At 37.7% G+C, this 17787-nt stretch overlaps 3 protein-coding genes across 5 annotated transcripts; 2 read left to right on the forward strand and 1 right to left on the reverse strand.

Annotated features, from left to right (window-relative positions):
• The first annotated feature begins 4865 nt into the window (after positions 1 to 4865).
• Positions 4866 to 9293, forward strand: LOC125208963 (E3 ubiquitin protein ligase RIN2-like). The gene is made up of 11 exons (XM_048108509.1): positions 4866 to 4949; positions 5233 to 5319; positions 5398 to 5519; positions 5797 to 5893; positions 5979 to 6084; positions 7027 to 7184; positions 7301 to 7438; positions 7520 to 7587; positions 7675 to 7902; positions 8276 to 8618; positions 8878 to 9293. The coding sequence occupies exons 1-11, from the start codon at positions 4866 to 4868 to the stop codon at positions 8932 to 8934; spliced, it is 1488 nt and encodes a 495-aa protein (XP_047964466.1). The 3' UTR covers positions 8935 to 9293.
• Positions 9294 to 11275: 1982 nt separating this feature from the next.
• LOC125211115 lies at positions 11276 to 12493 on the forward strand. Its single transcript, XM_048110812.1, has 4 exons — positions 11276 to 11395; positions 11480 to 11570; positions 11653 to 11717; positions 12210 to 12493. Exons 1-4 carry the CDS (start codon positions 11285 to 11287, stop codon positions 12321 to 12323), a joined length of 381 nt encoding a protein of 126 aa, XP_047966769.1. The 5' UTR covers positions 11276 to 11284; the 3' UTR covers positions 12324 to 12493.
• Positions 12494 to 13823: 1330 nt separating this feature from the next.
• LOC125214690 (ETHYLENE INSENSITIVE 3-like 3 protein) lies at positions 13824 to 16877 on the reverse strand. 3 transcript variants are annotated; one of them, XM_048115816.1, is made up of 3 exons: positions 16646 to 16877; positions 14453 to 16390; positions 13824 to 14054 (listed from the first exon to the last, which is right to left on the reverse strand). In XM_048115816.1, the coding sequence occupies exons 1-2, from the start codon at positions 16678 to 16680 to the stop codon at positions 14467 to 14469; spliced, it is 1959 nt and encodes a 652-aa protein (XP_047971773.1). In that variant the 5' UTR covers positions 16681 to 16877; the 3' UTR covers positions 13824 to 14054; positions 14453 to 14466. The 3 variants fall into 3 exon arrangements, with proteins under 3 accessions (XP_047971773.1, XP_047971774.1, XP_047971772.1); XM_048115817.1 differs by lacking the exon at positions 13824 to 14054 and adding an exon at positions 14086 to 14104; XM_048115815.1 differs by lacking the exon at positions 13824 to 14054 and having other exon boundaries at positions 14166 to 16390; positions 16646 to 16876.
• Positions 16878 to 17787: the final 910 nt, after the last annotated feature.

A 17787-nucleotide genomic window follows, 5' to 3' on the forward strand; every position in this document is an offset into this window, starting at 1 on the left:
CAGCATCCCGCCTGAGATAGGCCGCTTGTCGAAGCTCGACACTCTGATTCTCTTCGGAAACCACCTATGGGGATAAACCCCGGAGAGCTTAGGTGAAATGGAGAGTCTGCGCTTCGATTTATGGAAAATAAACTGACGGGGGAGACCCCGGCAAATCTCGCCTGCTGGCGCTGAAAATTGTCTTTAATGAAAAAAATCGACAGGCCGATTTCCCAGGGGGAGGTAGCCGAATTCGAATTTTAAATTTCCTGGAAAATTCTCTAACGGGAAATCTACCTAAAAGCTAGGCTCCAAGCCAAGATGCGCCCGACGTGTCCTCCAATTCCCCTGGGGAATCCCCTCCCAAACTCTGCCTCGGTAATAAGCTCCCAGGCTCGTGCTCTTCTCTAACCACTTTACTGGTGCCATTCCTTCACTTTACCAAACTGCACCGCGCTTTCCTGTAAGGATTCCCACAACAACCTCAACGGCTGATTCCGGTGGGGTTTTGGGTCCTTTCCGAACTCGTTTCATCGGGGCAAAAAATCAATTATCCGGCCCCATACCGGGGATCTCGGCGATGCAGCGAAAATTTGGGTTCTTTGGATATATCAGGGGAACTGTTTGATTCCGAGTCCCCCAAACATATGGGAAATCGCCGAGATTGAATATTCTACTGGGGGTTCCCCCAAATGATTGGTAAAATCCCGATTTTGTTGGGGGAGGATTTTTCAGGATAGAGCTGGACAACAACCACCGGCAGCATCCGGGGATTCAGCCACTGTATGAAGCTCATCAGTCTAATCTGCGGGGAAATTCCCTTTAAAAGGGGAAACATCCCTGGGGGATTTAATCCTCCCTTCCATCAAAAATGTTGATCTCTCAAACAATCTCCTCACCGGCACCTTTCCTTCCCAATTTCAACAACTGCACTACACTCGAAACCTTCAACGTTTTCCAAACCTCCTCCCCGGCCCATCCCGTCCGCAGGGTTCCTTAAGCCCTCTTTTTTTCGCCGGAAACAAAGAAGCGAAGGTTTTAAACAAACCTTGCCGGATGCTTCCCCTCCGGCGACGGGACACCCCGCCACCAGCCAAGAAGACTCCCGGGCCACGTGGATCATGGGGGCCCTTCGGAAAGGGCCCCATTCACGCGGCACGCGAGCTTCCAGGCAAATACGGCGAGGGTTGCAACCGGAGGCGGGGCGCGGGAATGACGGCGTTCGAGGCTAAACCGGGCGGAGAATGTTCGGAGAGCCTAAAGGCGAGCGACCAGAAAAGGGGGGGGGGCCGGGGGGGGGTTAAAAGGCGAAGATGCCGGGGGGAGATCATCGCGGGAAGAAGCTGGGGGTGAAGAACAGGGGGGGCGGTGGGGAAGAGGCAGGAGGGCGGGTGTCGGAGGTGGGGGTGCTGGGGAATGTGGGGGATGAAACCGGCTGGGCTGCGCACCAACAACCAGTCCCGATGCTGTATGAAACATGCCTAATGGGGTCGACGATCTGCGCATGGGAAGGAGACGTTGGGCGGATTTCCCCGAAAAAAGTTCCCGGGGGGGCCCGGGGGATATGCTCCCCTTCACCCGACTGCGATCCGCATGGGGACCCGGACTTGGCCTTTTAAAATACTGCTGGGCGCCGGGTGGAGGGGCGTGGGCCGATTTCCGGGTCGCCAAGTTGATTCAGAGCGATGAGTCTATGTCCGTTATTGCTGGGTCTTTTTTAATTTCCCGATGCCTCTCTCTCTCACTCAACTTTTGTGTTTTTTTTTAAAAAAATAAAAAATTGATTTGTTTCAATGAATAATTTGAAACTGGTTTTTTACTAGAAAGCATCAAGTTTAACTTCTGGGAAAAAGGGCTTTATTTATCATTGTTCAACTAAGGCTTCTAATATGTTTATTTAAAAGTACTCCTGTTGAGCTTTGGGTTTTCTGTACAATGGGGTTTAGAATATATGTGCATATGCAACTAGAGCAGAATGAGGGTGAAATGCAGAAATATCTATTTCTCTCTTTTTTGTGATATGGTGGGGGGGGGGTTTTTTCGTTTGTTATTGGTTTGTTTTATCTATACTATAAAATTAAGGCATGATGGGTTTAAATTCGTTTGTAAGGGGGCGAAAGAATTTCGTGTCATTTCTGCGACTTTTAACATAGATGAAAGTGGGCTTTCACAAATATATGCTCTTCATCATTACTTCATTCAATAATTATATTCGGGAAAGCAACAACATCAACTTTTGTTTTTAAAAAAGAACAATATCAAACTTTAGAGAGATAAATTAATATATTTTCACATTAGGCACGGGCATGATTCTATTACTTTAATATTCAAACTTACACCTAGAGGTGTAATGTAATACTCATAAGGTAAGGCGCCCCACCACCAATTAGATAGGGTGATAGCAGAGTAAGAAGCAAGCATTTCTTTAATATTCACCTCTTTGTCGCCGTGATTTGCTACTGTTTCGGTGCATACCCCACTTTTAGCATGGAGTAAGTGCTGTTCCTTTATTTTTCACTTTTTTCATTATACTTTTGACCCACCAATATTTGTTTTGTTTATATATTTATCTTTATTTTGTGTGCAGAATATGCACACATTACAATGGATGAGAAAAGTGATATTTAACTATGGAGTGGTGTGATGGAAATATTAACCGGAAAGAGGTCGGTTGAATCAGAATTTGGCGATGGGAATTGTATAGTTGACTGGATAAAATCAAAGATTGGGATAAAAAGTGATGTAAAAGATGTGTTTGACAAAAATGCTGGCATCTTGTGCTTCGTGGGGGAGGAAATGACGCTAGTGCTTAGGGTTGCATTGTTGGCACTAGCCCAACAACCGGCCTCGATGAGGGATGTCGCTCCATGTTGCAAGAGGCCGCCCAGCGGAAACTGCCGAGAATGGTGTTGGTGATGTGGTTCTGGATTTTTCGGAGACCAAGTACTAGAATCATTATATTTTTATATTTGTTGTTTGTAAAGTTTTGTGATTTTTGCAAGATTATTTTGCATTTTGAGTAGAATTGTGGGGGTGGTTTTAGAAGAAGAAATTCTCTGGTTTGAATTTCATCAATGAAATGTTACCACTAATATTATGGTTCTAGGAATCCTTTTAATTAAAGCCCAAATAATATTTGACCCAAGCAAAGAAAGAGCAAATCCGGGAAATTTAGGCCTAATATAAATAATGACTTGCAACTTATTCTTGCCATTCTCAATTATTAATTTTCATGTGTTATAAACTTATATATAGTAGTTGTAAAGTAAAGTTTAAACAACTAACAAAATCTACAAAATAGTAGTACTACTAGTATATGAGTTTATCAATCTCCATATTATCAAAGTTTCGTTCTCCTTCATGTTTATTCAATTCTTTTACAAATTAAATCAACTAGTTCATCATATGAAAAAATTTACGTCCAATGTTAAAAAACTGGTTCACACACAATACTCGCAAGGCCTTTGAACTATTTTACCACTCCAAAGTTATCATCACACACCCAATTTATTCGTGCAATAAGTTTGAAAAAGGTTAGTTCAAATTTCAAAATTAAAATCAAAATTTTCAAAATCCTCATTTTAAAATATGTTTATACCATATAGTAAAAAATTTCAAGCCGGTAGCATTAAACAATTGGGGTATATATATTGCACAAATAAAAAGAGATCCCAAAATCGTCACCAGCTAAATATTGATGTAGTTTATGTTAGTTGGAAATTTGAATAAAATTATTCATATATTTGTAAATGCATGTTTTATGTTTATTTGCATACGGATCCGTAGAATGCATTTTCACCATTTTTTGTAAAAAGATACATTCCTATATTAGAAACCTATAGTACTATATTTTCGATCTAATTAAAATTTTGCCCATACTAAATCCGTTCCAAAGCAAAGAACACCTTATTATAGCAATATATCGTCCAAATTTGCAACAACCAGATTTTAGAATTAAAATATGCCGATATTTTTCCAATATAATATCAATATTATATTAATTTTTTAATATTGTTCGTATATGTGTGTGATTTTTTTAATACTGTGGAAATTTATTCTTTATATAAAATCCGAAATTCACTGACAATTTCCCTTCCCGCAAAAACACACATAGAAAGAGGAAATTAGATATCACAGATTCTGCTTGTTTCCGGACGCCTTCAAATCATCCTCATAATTCGTAAGAAAATTCTATTCAATTCATGTTTCAAATTGGGTTTAGTTTAACTATGCATATTTTTATTTATTTTATGCATCCCGATTGATCGCAATTTCGTTCTGATTCCTCCTTTGCCTTTTTATTGTCTATGATTACAATTTAGTCAACGATTTCTGGTCCCAAGTTTGATTTTTGAGGTAAATTTCGCAGCTTTCCGTTCAATTTCTAGGGCTAGGTCGCTTTCTTCTTTTGGAAAGGTTTCTAATTATGGGAATCGAATGTTTTTTTTGGAACGAATTGCGTCAAATTTGAGCAATTGTAATAAACAAAAAAAGACAGAAAAAGGAGGGTTAAATCGCGAGTGCATACATACGAAATTCCTCGATTGTGTGCTTGTATGAATGTGGATTTTGTTCTTCATATTTCTGTTATTTGTTAAAAAGTAAAGGCTGTGCCCCATTTGTGTTATTCTTCCTGCTCTTGTTTTAGCAATTGTTTCTTGATGTGCCCCTTTTTCCTGATTTATAGTTGTTAGACGTTGGGCGTGTCTTGTACTGGAAAATCCACACAATTGTATGTTGTTTTATGGTCATCTGGTTTCCCAACAAAAAAAAGTTAATAAATAATAAGAATTTGCAAGAACGTGTGCCCGAGTTATAAAGCCTGATAATTTGAAGGAGTGTTTCCGAAACCAGTTTAACAAAGCTATATCTGTTTCTCTTCTTGAATGCAGACAGTATTCTTTTCGGAGTTGTATACATCTGAAATCCGAAAAATGCTTGAAAGGCTCGTGAATTACATCATCTACAAGGTTTGATCTTTGTTCAAATATGACATTTATCCTTGCTGCAATAGATGCATAGAATGCAATTGGAAATTTCTGATTACAAAACGCCTGAGGTTTACCATCAATCTTTTTGCTCGGGAAGTGGTGGAATTTTTTGTTTTATTTTTACCAGCATGTGTATGAGATTATAGTTAAAGTTGTTGAACTGGTAGAAAAATGCTTATCCAATGAGGATCCAGTGATACATGCTCTGAGAATTGCTTTGTTTGTTTTGTTAAAAGAGTTGTGATTATTCAGCTTTTGACAGGGAACTTTTCTTCCATTGGTAGTCCCACCAACAATATTTCAAGCAGGTCTATGGTCAACTTGGTTAGCCATGCTTTGCTTCTTAAAGGTACTCATTACAAGAACATGATATCATTGGCCTAACATAATGGCATATGCACAACTGATCTAAACACTAATTATGCAGATGTTTCAAGCTTTAGCTAGGGATCGGCTTGAACGCTTGAATGCTTCACCTTCTGTCACCCCATGGACATACTTCCGTGTATATTCTGCTTTGTTGCTTGTTTTCTCTGTTGACTTGCTCTGGTACTTCTTACGCACCTTCTGTTTCATATATGGCTGTGGTTTCGCTCTCTCCAGTAGCGCTACTTGATTATTTTGAAGTTTATATTGAGTCGAAAAAACATACTGATATGTTTTTCTCCTTGATATGGATGATTGCCAATTACTAAAAACATTCTTATAGGGTAACATGATACACTAGACTTACCAAAACATTTAGTATCTCTATTTCTTGTTGCTTATGTGTCTAAAAACCCTTCAATTTCATGTTTACACTATATATGACTGTCTATTTTTACAGGATATTGCTATGTGTGACAATCTACAGTGCAATGCCTTCATCAATATTTTTGTTGTTATTTTTTGAGCCATCTAGCATAGCTTTTGAGACACTGCAGGTAATGTTACCTTTTCCATTGGATTTTAAGAAATTATAATGTGGTGAACCAATTTAGGCTCACAGTTTGCCAATTCCTTATGCAGGCCATTGCGGTCCATGGGTTTCAGTTGCTGGATATATGGATGCATCACTCCGCAGGAGATGCTGCAAATTCACAATTATCTAAAATCTTCAATATGTCTTCCGCAGGTGATTCTGCTAATAATTTTTTTTTGTGAAACAGGATATTTGAATTATCTCCATTCAGTAGAAACTAGGTTGATGCAATATATTTGTCAGGTTCAAATAGATATGCTGAAGTGTTTATAGAAAAATAAATATAATCCATCACGATTGAGATTCATTAGGTGGTTTTAGATGGAAAATGTGTGATTCTGCTTCAGTCCATTCTTCGTAATTCTTTTAAGTCGAAACTTGATTTGGATCCTCATTTATGTATGTGCGCCTGTATATAGAGTTTATTGTTTATTATTCCAGTTTATTCTTTTATTTTGTTTAGTAAAGGATAACTGAACTGAATATTACCAATCCAGAGGAAAGATAGCTAACAGGAATGATAGATGAGATGTACTCTCCTGCCCAAGCGCCACATGCATCATTCTCTAAAGTAATAGAAATTCTATACGAGTCTACTGACTTTATATACTTATGTTGAGCCCAAGAAACCCCTCACCCCTTTGACCGAAGTAGGAATCGGTCAATGTAGAATGGTTGACACCTTGGACGGATCCATATGCACACCATATGACGGATCCATGAATGTTTCTGTAGATTAACACTAAGCACACAAGAACGTGCCTGCAAAAGGGACATAACTGTCCCGAACTGGTGCACATGCTCCTGCCACTCGATCCCTGCCATTTATCAGATTATTGTCAAAGGAAAAGAGCACAAGTTTCATGGCTGACAGATGCATTTGTCAGGCACTCACAGCCCAGAACTGAAATAACTAACTTAACGAAGAAAAACAGAAAAAACAGTCTGTCCGCCATGAATCAAGTGTGTGACATTTTCTTCAAGGATGATTTCCATGATTTTATTTTTACTAGCATTATTTTGAATAGTGAGTTGAATATGATTTGAGGTTTGACAAAGTAATGTTCTTTGGGTTTTACTGATTTGTTTTCTTAGGTTCACTGGGGGAATGGAAAGTCATGATTATTCGGAATTTTGGATTTTTCCTTGACATGATGACGTTGCTAATGGCTCTTGCTCACTACCTATATATTTGGTGGCTTCATGGCATGGCATTTCATCTTGTAGATGCGGTCCTTTTCCTAAATATTCGTGTAAGTGCTCTAGTCGCCCTTTTATGTTCTTAAAATGCATTTATGACATTGTTATACTGCCTTTGATTTCTCCATGTTGTTTCGTACTTATTTTGAATATTGATCATAATTTATAGGCCCTTCTAAGTGCTATTGTGAAGCGTGTCAAAGGTTTCGTCAAATTGCGTATGGCTTTGGGAACCCTTCATGGGGCACTTCCTGATGCCACATCTGAACAGCTCAAAGCATATGATGATGAGTGCGCAATTTGTAGGGTAATGCTCACTTTTACTCGCTGGCTATGAATTTCAGTTGTTTCATAGTGTAAAAACCTGTGAGTGTTCCAATAATCACAGGAACCGATGGCAAAAGCTAAGAGGCTGTCATGTAATCATTTATTCCATCTCGCATGTTTGAGATCTTGGTAAGTCTGATATGTGTTTCCTCAAAACACCTCCTTACAGTTACTTGAAGCTGTGAGAGGTAACATTTGATTGATGTGTCGATGCAGGTTGGATCAATGTTTAAGTGAGAGTTACTCATGCCCCACTTGTCGCAAGCCGCTCTTTACAAACAGACCTGAAAGTACTGTGAATCCAAATGCTGCAGATTTGTCTAGAGATGAGCAACTCGCTCATCAGATTAGTACTGCACTCAATGGGCCAGATCTTCCCGGTCATAACCTGCACCCGGGAGTCTTTACCAACCAGCCCCAGAACCTAGAAATGAGTGATTGGAGGTCTTAATCCTTCTCGATTTCTCACATATCACACAAATGAATAGGGCTGGCTTTCTTTCATACTGTATATGTGAAAAAAAATTGTTGCCTATATAGTGGCATCATGATTATAAATAAGATGAATTCTCTTATGTGAGAACTGAATTTTCTAAGCCACATCTCACTTCAAGATTGTGAAAGGTTGAGTGGCAATCGCTAGTCCTTGGTGTGTATTAGGTCTTGATTGCTCTCTTTCTTAATTTTTCTGCTTGTTGAAATAGGTAATATATGAACTACTACTCTCTTCCAGTGTTCAGCTATTCTTCTAGCTTTCTTTATTTCTCGAAATTCAGAGCTAATGATGCATTTCTTTTCTTCGTTTTTTCCCTTGTAGGAGGACGGGTGTAAATTTAAGCTGGTTGGGTTTAGATGGAGCTGGCCCATCTGGATTAAATCGTGTTCAGATGTTAATGAGGCAACTTGACGTTGGAGAAACTTATGCACATAGTACGCTTGAAGATGCTGCATGGAGTCTGTTTCCTCCGAACCCATCTCAGATTGGTACCTCGAGAACACCTATCCCTCCCGCTGCCTCAACAAGATATCCGGGAGGCACTAGTGGTTTGCATTTAAGGTCAACATCTAACGCTGCCAACACCAACTTTGAAAACATAATTGCAATGGCCGAAACAGTCAGAGAAGTGCTGCCCCACGTTCCAGACGATGTAATCTTTCAGGTACAGTACTACAGTTTCAGTTACAATCATAGAAACTCATTTCCCGTGAGCAAGGATGTCAATCTAGCCCGAAACTGATGGTTTAATTAGCTTCCTTGGTCAGAGCTTGATAGCATGATAGTCCGGCCCTAGGAATGTCAAACCAGCCTAAATCAATACGTTGGCCTCTGATTAGATCGATGAATGATTTTTAAAACCAGGCTGTATGCTTTTTCCGTTATGGGAAAATCTCTGATTTGGAAACTGGAATAATATGCAGGATTTGCAGCTGACAAATTCTGCGATGGCGACAGTGAATAATCTTTTGCAAATGTGATGGAAGCCGCGAGTGATACTCTTCCTTCTCCAGTGAGCGATACTCTTCCTTCTCCAGGCCGAAGCAGGTTGAAGCTCGGAATGCAAACGATTATGAGGTTTGTGCAATAGAAGCTTCTTCCCTCCTCCCTCCCCCTGTGTACAGCAGCTGCACACTAAAACATCTTTGAGGAAATGTGCAAATAATTAATTTTGTTAGGAAAATAAAGCAAATTCAGTCTATATGAAAGGGCTCTGTTGTATCTCTTTGTAGTTGCCTTTTTTCGTTATATTACATAATTCTGAGGAATGTTGTAGTCTTTCTACTCTATTATACCTATTTCATGAAATATGTAACACCTCCATCTCTATCTTCTTTTACCCTTGCCTTTTTTCTCTCTTATTTTCACCTTTTAGAGTATTAAAAATGGATATGGAGTGAATGAAAATAAATAAATAAATAAATGGTTATTTTGTTACCAACTTTGTAAAACATTGGGTAATTTTGCAAACCTCCATAAGATCAACTACTCCACTATATCCTCTAATGGCAGTCTTGTTCCATTTCTAATTTTTAATTACTTTATGAGGGAGATAATAATTGGCAACAAATTGTTTTTATACCCGAGTGTTGTTTATAACAAACCGTGATGAACTCATCTTTTTAGAATAAAAATAATTATTAAAAAAATGGATATAAAATGAACTAGCAAAATTACAAAAAAAAGGTTAAAATTTATATAACTTCATAAAACATGGGTAGTTTTGCATACCTCCCTCATATCAACTACCCCACTATATCGTGACTACACCTTTTACATCAAATTAAGGTGAAAATTAGACCTTTTTACATCAAATTAAGGTGAAAATTAGCAGCAAACATGGGAGAGAAACTCCCTCAAAATCTTGACATTAATCTTACATCCCATGGTTAATAGTATTGTTTTTTCTTTTGTATTGACATTTGCTTATTTACTAAGTTTTCATCACCCACAGTTTTGTGCTAAAAGTTTGGAGCCTGTCTATTAACCTCACAACATTTTGCATTGGTTATACTATTATGTCACGTGTTGGGATTTGAACGAGTTATTTAATTCATGCTTGTTCTTTATTGCTTAATTTTGAACCAATCCCTATATTGATAAGTAGAAAGTGATTTATTTTTATGCGAGATGTAAAATAGAAAAACAAGCCAATGGAGAAAGTACAAAATGGACTATCAGTCTTTTTTAATATTGTCTTGTCCTAGGCAATTGCATTTTTCGCCTTTGCCTAGGGTTGAGCCTAGAATCTCGACCTATTGGTTAGAACTTAGAAGTGAATAAATATCTTAGCTACACTTCAATGTCAACTATACAAATGACTCCACGCACACAATATACACAATACATTGTCGAAGTTGCACTCTACCTTTTGTGATTAGGACCTTTGGAAGATTTACCTAATTATCTTTTGTAACATCAATGTTTTTGTTGCCCCCAAACTAGGCTATAATGAACCACTTCATAGAAGAATTAAGTGTGGAACATGTGTTGAACTAATAACACTGTAGACTGGGATTAAGGTTGCTATGCTAAAACTACATACTACTACCTGTTTAAAGTTTCACTGTGACTCAGTACAAGTTTTAAGAAATATGATTCTCTCTTTTAAATACTCACTTCGTCCTCAAAAAATAGTTTCTTTTTGACATTTTCATCCCGCCGAAAGAAATAGACCACATCTAGTTTTTGAAAAAAATTCACAACTTTTACTCTCCTGACAGTGTGCTCCACAATCCTACTTCAACTACATTTTCTCTTTCTCTCTTTTACTTTATTAATTTCGCATTAAAAATTTGTGTCGTCACCAAATTCTCTATTTTTATGTGACTGATATAGTATTAGTTGTAAAATATTGGAATGCGAGCGTAATGTTTTAGTTGATACCAAATCTTACAAGAGTTACAAGGCTTTAAATTATGAATATCTAAAAATGGCAAAATAACACATTAATTATCTTATGGACGACAAAGTAATAAGCTAAAATAGACAGACAAGGTTACCTGGGTATCTTGAGTTTCCCTCAATCACAAGTCTTTGTCCAATACTTATTGCTACAGTACTAATATTTTCACATATATATGTCCTTCCAAATTAGAGTACTTGTACCGAAAGTTAGTTGTGATCATTCCCAACTACAAATAGTACTCCATTTTTTATTCACATCCATATAGTAAAACTAGACATACATATGGTTTATATATTTCTTTATGTAATTTGTACTATTTGGTTGTTTTCTCCACACACACACACAAACACACACACAATGTATTTAAATGCTCGTCAAATTAATAAACTTCTTACATTCTCTTCTCACAGACACCAATAATCATGTGTGTGAAAGAAGCTTCTTTGATGGTCTTATTTCTTTGCTTCTTTATGCATGCTTCATATTCTGCTCTTCCAATTCCCACTCACAATAAATTTCTCCCTCAAAAAAAGGTCTCATCTCTTTTCCTACATTCATTCAATTTTCCAGTTATTTTAGGCTGATTTACTTTTGTGTGTGTGTATGTTTGAGTGCAGATTGAGGAGAAGTTGAAAAATGGAAGGGAGACATTTGAGCACAAGTTGATTAGAGAGGAAATTTGCAAGAAAAATAATGCCATTAAAAGAGGTATGGTATACATTTAAAATACTTTAAAGAAAGCAATGAAATGTTTGGACGAAGATTAATTTATTTATTATGAATAATGCAGGAAGTAGCAGAGCAGATTGTAAATCTTCTCTTCACCAGGCCTTGCTGCAATTCACAAAATCAGAGGTAACAACACAATATAAACTCAATATAGAAGATTTTATTATATAGAAACAAATTTTAATTAGGGTTTTTAGAAATATAAAAAGAGGACAAGGGTTTGTTACCACAATAGTTTCTTTAATGTGAAATTAATTAAGATAAAGTTAAATGTACATAATCCCCTTAAATTTTAAATTAAATACTAGTAGTAAATTAGTTTTGTTATTAGTTATATTATTCTATAGCAATAAAAAAGAAATGATTTAAAAAATTTATGACAAATTTTCACATGATTTTGAGTTTGATTCAAATTAATTATACTATATTCAGTGAAAAAATTGTTTTTTTTGGGTCTTAAATCTATAGTATGTAATTTAATTTATATGAATTCATATTAATAAATTAATTTTCAACGTAAAATATCTAAAAGTTGAATTATGTATTTACATATATTATCAAAAAGTTATATTTGTTTTTACATTTATGTAATTGTAAGTGATTCGATATTGGACGTAGGTCACAAGATGGAGACATCGGAAGGTAATAGAAATGGATTTACAACATTCACAACATTTATCAGAGACGGACTATGATCCACCCCATCGAAAATCACCTATTCACAACAAATAGTGTATGCAAATACATATATGATTAATATTTTAATCATTGTCTACTTTTACGATAATATTACTATTTAGAAATAATATACACAGGCAGTAGTTTATTTTTTGCTTATGACGAGGCACGTGTAACTGTGTAAGGAATATTGGTTTAATTTGATGCATTTTCGTTGAGGTTTACGTTAAGGCTCTGATTAGTTACGTTTATACCCATGACCCCATTTATCAATTTTGTTAATAAAATACTGACGTGAAAGGAAAAAATAATTGGGTGTGACAGAATATTTTGGACAGGTTTTAAGGCCACTATTTATTACTAGGAGTAGTTTTTATGTTTGAATTTGAGTAGACAACACATCAATTTGCAGCTAAATCATCGATCTTACTTTTAAAATAATGGTAACCATTGTTCAATCTTTTTTTATGAATAAATGGATTTAAAATTTAAGATCACGCTACGAGGAATTCAAATTTGAGATCTTTAGCCTCGTACATTAATATTTGTATTAGCAACTCATATACACTTACAATAGTTTTGATTGTCATCGCAATAGGAAAATGTTACACTAATAACTTAAATTTGTTGTACATATACACACGTGTAAATTTATTATTGGTTAATAGACGGACGTGCAAATGATAGTAATTCCCATGACTCCATGACCGCACAAATAACCGTAAACTGGCGGCAAAAGTGCTTCAAATAAAAACGCACAACTCAGAAATCTGCAGAACCGAAAAACCAAAAAAATGTCACGTACATCATGGGCCACTCTGCGGAAGAAACTGCGCGAACTCGAATTGGAACTCAACCACGCCTACCAGTTCCGCCTCCAGCCGCATTCCGACTCCGATCAGAAGATCTCCCGCCGCCTCAACAAGCGCTTCGATTACGTCAGCAACCTCCTCTCGGCGGAGGCCGCCTCCGCGCCGGACAAAACTGACCAACTCACTCAGATGACCGAGAAATTCGCCGAACTTGAGGCCGTCTTCCGCTGGTGGAAGAAGGAAGACCCTGCCACTTACGCCCTAACCAATTGCCTCGCCTACGAAGAAGACAACGACGCCAGTTCCGACTCCGATGAGTCGGATTCGTCGGTGGAGGATTCCGTCCGCGGCGAGGAGAAACGGTATCGGCGGATTTGGGGCAGATTTTGCAAGTTGTGTGGTGCGTTTGGTGGCGGAGTGATTTTAGGGGCGGTTAGCGTCATCTACTTTTCTTCTTCATTTATCTGGGAATATCGAGATATTTATGTTATTCATCCTACTTAATTGTAGATATAATTACTTTGATTTTATGATTAGGTATTAATGTAATTTGCATATGCTTTGAATTTCTTATAATTTGTGATAAATTAAGGCGATGAAGATATGTATGGTTGACGAAGAATGTTGTTTGTTTCATAACAAGTTTAGCCTAAAATGGATCAGTGATTATAATATGGATTCATAATAATGCAAGTTATTATTTTTTGGGACGAGATTGTATGTATGTTTCCATTTTAGGGAATATAGCAAATTGAATGGGACGGAGAGAGTGTTATATATCAATTCAATACATGCTATCCCCTCAGATAATTAAACCCTCGGGAGAAGGCCATGAAGAAGAAGTTGAAGGCGAAGATGTACACTACTGGACGCCGAGATAGGGACCAGCAAGAAGTACCAATGGAGTGTCGAGATCAAAGGTGGCGAGCAGACTAGCACGGATGAGGTCTCCAGCACCGAGCAGAAGATTTGCCTAATGTATATGCAGGATATGCCAACTTGTAACCATACTAAATCCAGTTTCTCTCAAAAACAAGAACATTCTTAATCAAGGCATTGAAACATTCATATGGCCAAACAACAATTAATCAAAAAACATCTCAAGATTAACAAAATTGTGACAGATTTAAGTGACCTGGCTGATTTGAACAAAAATAAATACCAAACTTGTTTACACCTAACAGCTATGAGTGTCTCTACAATAACTATTGCCAAAGGAACAATGATGAAAATTTCAAGAATTTAATTTAATCAGAAAGCTTATATTTTCTAAATAAAGCTTTCAGCTGAAATCTCTTGAATCTCCAGAGTTGGTATATGTACATGATCTGAACATATGTACTCTCAGCAGTGAAACACATTAACGGATACCTGTTCGCGACAGCTTATGAGGCGAAGTACTTCATCAGTTCAGCGAGGTTATTGTCATCGACTGTATCCATATCAATACCAAACTCAAAGTCGCCCGTCTCTAAGGAACTCGTGCCATCAAACTGGAGACTGAAGGGACTGTATGCTGGTAACTCGGGTGTCAAACTGACTAGAGGAGATGGAAACTGTGCACCCACGTTCCTTTCTGGCTCATGTGGGAATGCGTCTTTCACAAATTCAGGGAAACCTCCTCCAGCAATATCATTTCCATTTCTAGGTAAATGGAGCTCAGGATCCTCTGCCACCGTGTCAATGAATGATGCCTCCTGATGGCTTGAACCAGCTGCAGGTGTTGGGTTATAGAAATGCTGATGATAAGTTAACCCATGATGGAGGCTAAGAGTTTGAGATCCCTCGGGCAGAGATGAATCTTGGCTTAACATGGTACTTTGTCTTCTGTCATGTAATTGAGGAAACTGTCGCTTATTATGCAACTGAGTATCTTGAGGAGCATGAATCACATGGATACCCTGCCCCATTAGGTCACCACTTTGATCAATGTTATATGGCAACTGTTCTTTCTCCTGGATCAGAGACCTAATTGGGACAGAATTTGAAGAAGGCAACAAGCGAAGGTAGTTTAAGTTAGGCTCGACTATGCAAGTTTGTCGTTCCACATCATTCTCTTGAGGTACAAGAGTAGTTAATCCATCTAACTCTGGCTGGCTCTCAATGGTCGTGAATCCATTGAAGCGTGCATTGTCATTATTTACACGAATCACAAGGTCCTCATGAACACCGTCTTGATTTTTGTCGAGAGAAGGAGCATCTTGAAGGTTATCAGTGCTTGATTTTGGGAATTTTCTTTTCCTTGGGCGACCAACGGCACGCCTTTGATTTTTGACTATTTTTCCTTCAGCGTGAACCTGAGTCTCGGCAGGTACTATATCCATACACTGGTTTCCATCATCTTTAGATGAAACAGATCCAAGGCCATTACCGACACCATCAACATCATAATCACTATCGCTCTCTACTGAAAGTCTCTTCTTACCTCCACGACCTTTCAAACGCGCCTCAGTAATACCAGATGAACCATTCTCACTGCTTGGCTGCCGAATAAGAGCTTCCTCCATGCTCAATACTGCCAACCATATCGAGCTTTCTTTAGCAGTCATCTTATCCTGTAAACACTTCGACAGGCTAATTAGTCTCCTAACCTTTGCAATATCCGGTGACATATGCTTTATCACAGCAGTTAGCACCCCAACTTTCCACATCTTCTTCAGATCATGTGGCTTTTTATACGGAGGAGTCACGCCCTTTGGTAAACTCAGTCTCGCCCACCATTCCTCATCCCCTGTCGGCCACCATGGTGGCGAGACGCCCTTCTCCAACGGATACTTCCGCTGAGGCGGATCACAGTGTTGCATCAGCGACGACAGAAGTGACCCCAACGTAGCATCTTGTAAGTCTTGAAGTACACACTGCGAATTCCCCTTGCGACTACCTACCCCATCCTCTCTAGAGAGGCATTCGGCCTCATACTTAGCAATAGCCGCAGGGCCATTTTTATCGAACTTCACTTTCTCCTTCCACCATTCTCGTATATTATCCGATGCGCCACTAACAGGCTTACCCTTCTCAGGGATGATGCCATACACAAAGCCGCGAGCCTTGCAGACATCCATGAGCTTTAGCATGTACTTCAAGATGCCATCCTGTGCTCGGGCCATCTTCTTCCGACGCGCCTGGTCTGTAGTCGAGGATACAGCCTTATGCTTCTCTGCAAGCTTCTGTCTTTCCTTGATCCTCTTCAGCCTCACACGATCCTTCCACATTCTCTTCTCCAACTCCTCTGCTTCAATCTCTTCATCACTCACATCTTTCTCCTCTATCAATCCCTGACCTCTTATCTCATCAATTTCAATATCCGAACTGTTGCAGAAAGCATCAACATCAACTAATTAAACACATGATTTAAACCCTACATGATTGCTCAATATAAGAAAGCATCACAATCAGCAATCACAAGATTCTATGCTTATTTCCTAATCAAGTAAAAACAACTCCACTCAATATTTAGGGAAAAGCCAATTCCTTCTCACAAACACAAAAATGGTAGAAATTTCAATTTCAATTTCAATTTCGATTTCAATTTCAATAAAAATAAGTAAATTCAGAAAAGCAGACCTCATATCAACTCCAATATCCTCCATCACAGCCATGTCGAATCGAAAACCCTCTTGAGATTTTGGCGGATCTTGTGATAGGGGAAAGGGCTGAATGAATGGGGTGAAGTAGAAAAACGCAAATCGACAAAAATTAATTAAAAATTAGAGAAAAGGACAATGTCTTTGGCTGATTGCAAAGGCCAAAGATTTGTGGTGGACTACGAGAGTGTGTGTATGGTGTGGAGAGAGACAGAGAGAGCCAAATATTCCACTGTGTGTTCTGATGTGGAATTACACTAGCATCTTCAGTTCTAAAATGATAAACTGTAGGGTTGAGTACCGTAGAGAAGATAGATGTTAGTGCACAAGGTCAAACACTGAATTCGAGGGGACGGATGAAAATCACGAAGATCAGTATCGATTGAGAATAATCTTTGCCGATTTGAAAATTTTGGAAAAATCGAATTATAACAATCTACTAAAAATAGCCTCATCTAGCTGGAATTTAAATATAAAATTAATAAAATATAAATAAAGTGAGTAAAGTATAATAATTACAAAATTGAAAAAACAAAACATACATTACGATATTATAATTAAAAAATACACAACTAATAAATACTTCCTCATACAATAAGAGTCACACGTTGATATTTTGGTTCGTCTCATAATAATAATAAGAATGACACTTCATTTTTTATCATAAATAGTTAGTAGGTCTCACATTCTACTAACTTATTTAATGCATATTTTATTATAAAATCAATATAAAAAATTAAATCTTATATTTCATTAATTTTTTCAACTCGCTACTCGTTACATTTCTTAAAATTCATGCCGATAATAAACGTGACTCCTATTGTGAGAGGGAAAAAGTATAAAAAGAAATAAAATTTAAAGAGTACCACTACACAATTGTACGGATATAAAAGTCCTATAGCATTTGATGCTTTTGAGGTAAATTGATTTTGTTGAATTAGCATTAATTATATTAAAGTTCGTTTTTTTTAATATCTACGGCGGGTTACATTATGGTTATTTAGAATCACTCTATTAGATATGATAATGTATGGTGAGCCTTTTGATATTCCTTAGGTTGTTCACATTGCTTCAGTATAGCTAGAAACAAGTTCTTCAAAAGTCATGTAATCTAGACCTGTC

Source organism: Salvia hispanica, chromosome 3 (assembly GCF_023119035.1).
Source record: "Salvia hispanica cultivar TCC Black 2014 chromosome 3, UniMelb_Shisp_WGS_1.0, whole genome shotgun sequence".
NCBI lineage: Eukaryota > Viridiplantae > Streptophyta > Magnoliopsida > Lamiales > Lamiaceae > Salvia > Salvia hispanica.

Coding starts and splice junctions, on each gene's coding strand:
- LOC125214690 (XM_048115816.1), bottom strand. CDS start 16,680: ATGGCTGTGATGGAGGATATTGGAGTTGATATGAG. Junction 16,391..16,645: donor GATATTGGAGTTGATATGAG/GTCTGCTTTTCT, acceptor TTTCTGCAACAG/TTCGGATATTGAAATTGATG.
- LOC125208963 (XM_048108509.1), top strand. CDS start 4,866: ATGCAGACAGTATTCTTTTCGGAGTTGTATACATCTGAAATCCGAAAA. Junction 7,588..7,674: donor CTCGCATGTTTGAGATCTTG/GTAAGTCTGATA, acceptor GTGTCGATGCAG/GTTGGATCAATGTTTAAGTG. Junction 8,619..8,877: donor CAGACGATGTAATCTTTCAG/GTACAGTACTAC, acceptor AATAATATGCAG/GATTTGCAGCTGACAAATTC.
- LOC125211115 (XM_048110812.1), top strand. CDS start 11,285: ATGTGTGTGAAAGAAGCTTCTTTGATGGTCTTATTTCTTTGCTTCTTT. Junction 11,396..11,479: donor AATTTCTCCCTCAAAAAAAG/GTCTCATCTCTT, acceptor GTTTGAGTGCAG/ATTGAGGAGAAGTTGAAAAA. Junction 11,718..12,209: donor TGCAATTCACAAAATCAGAG/GTAACAACACAA, acceptor TATTGGACGTAG/GTCACAAGATGGAGACATCG.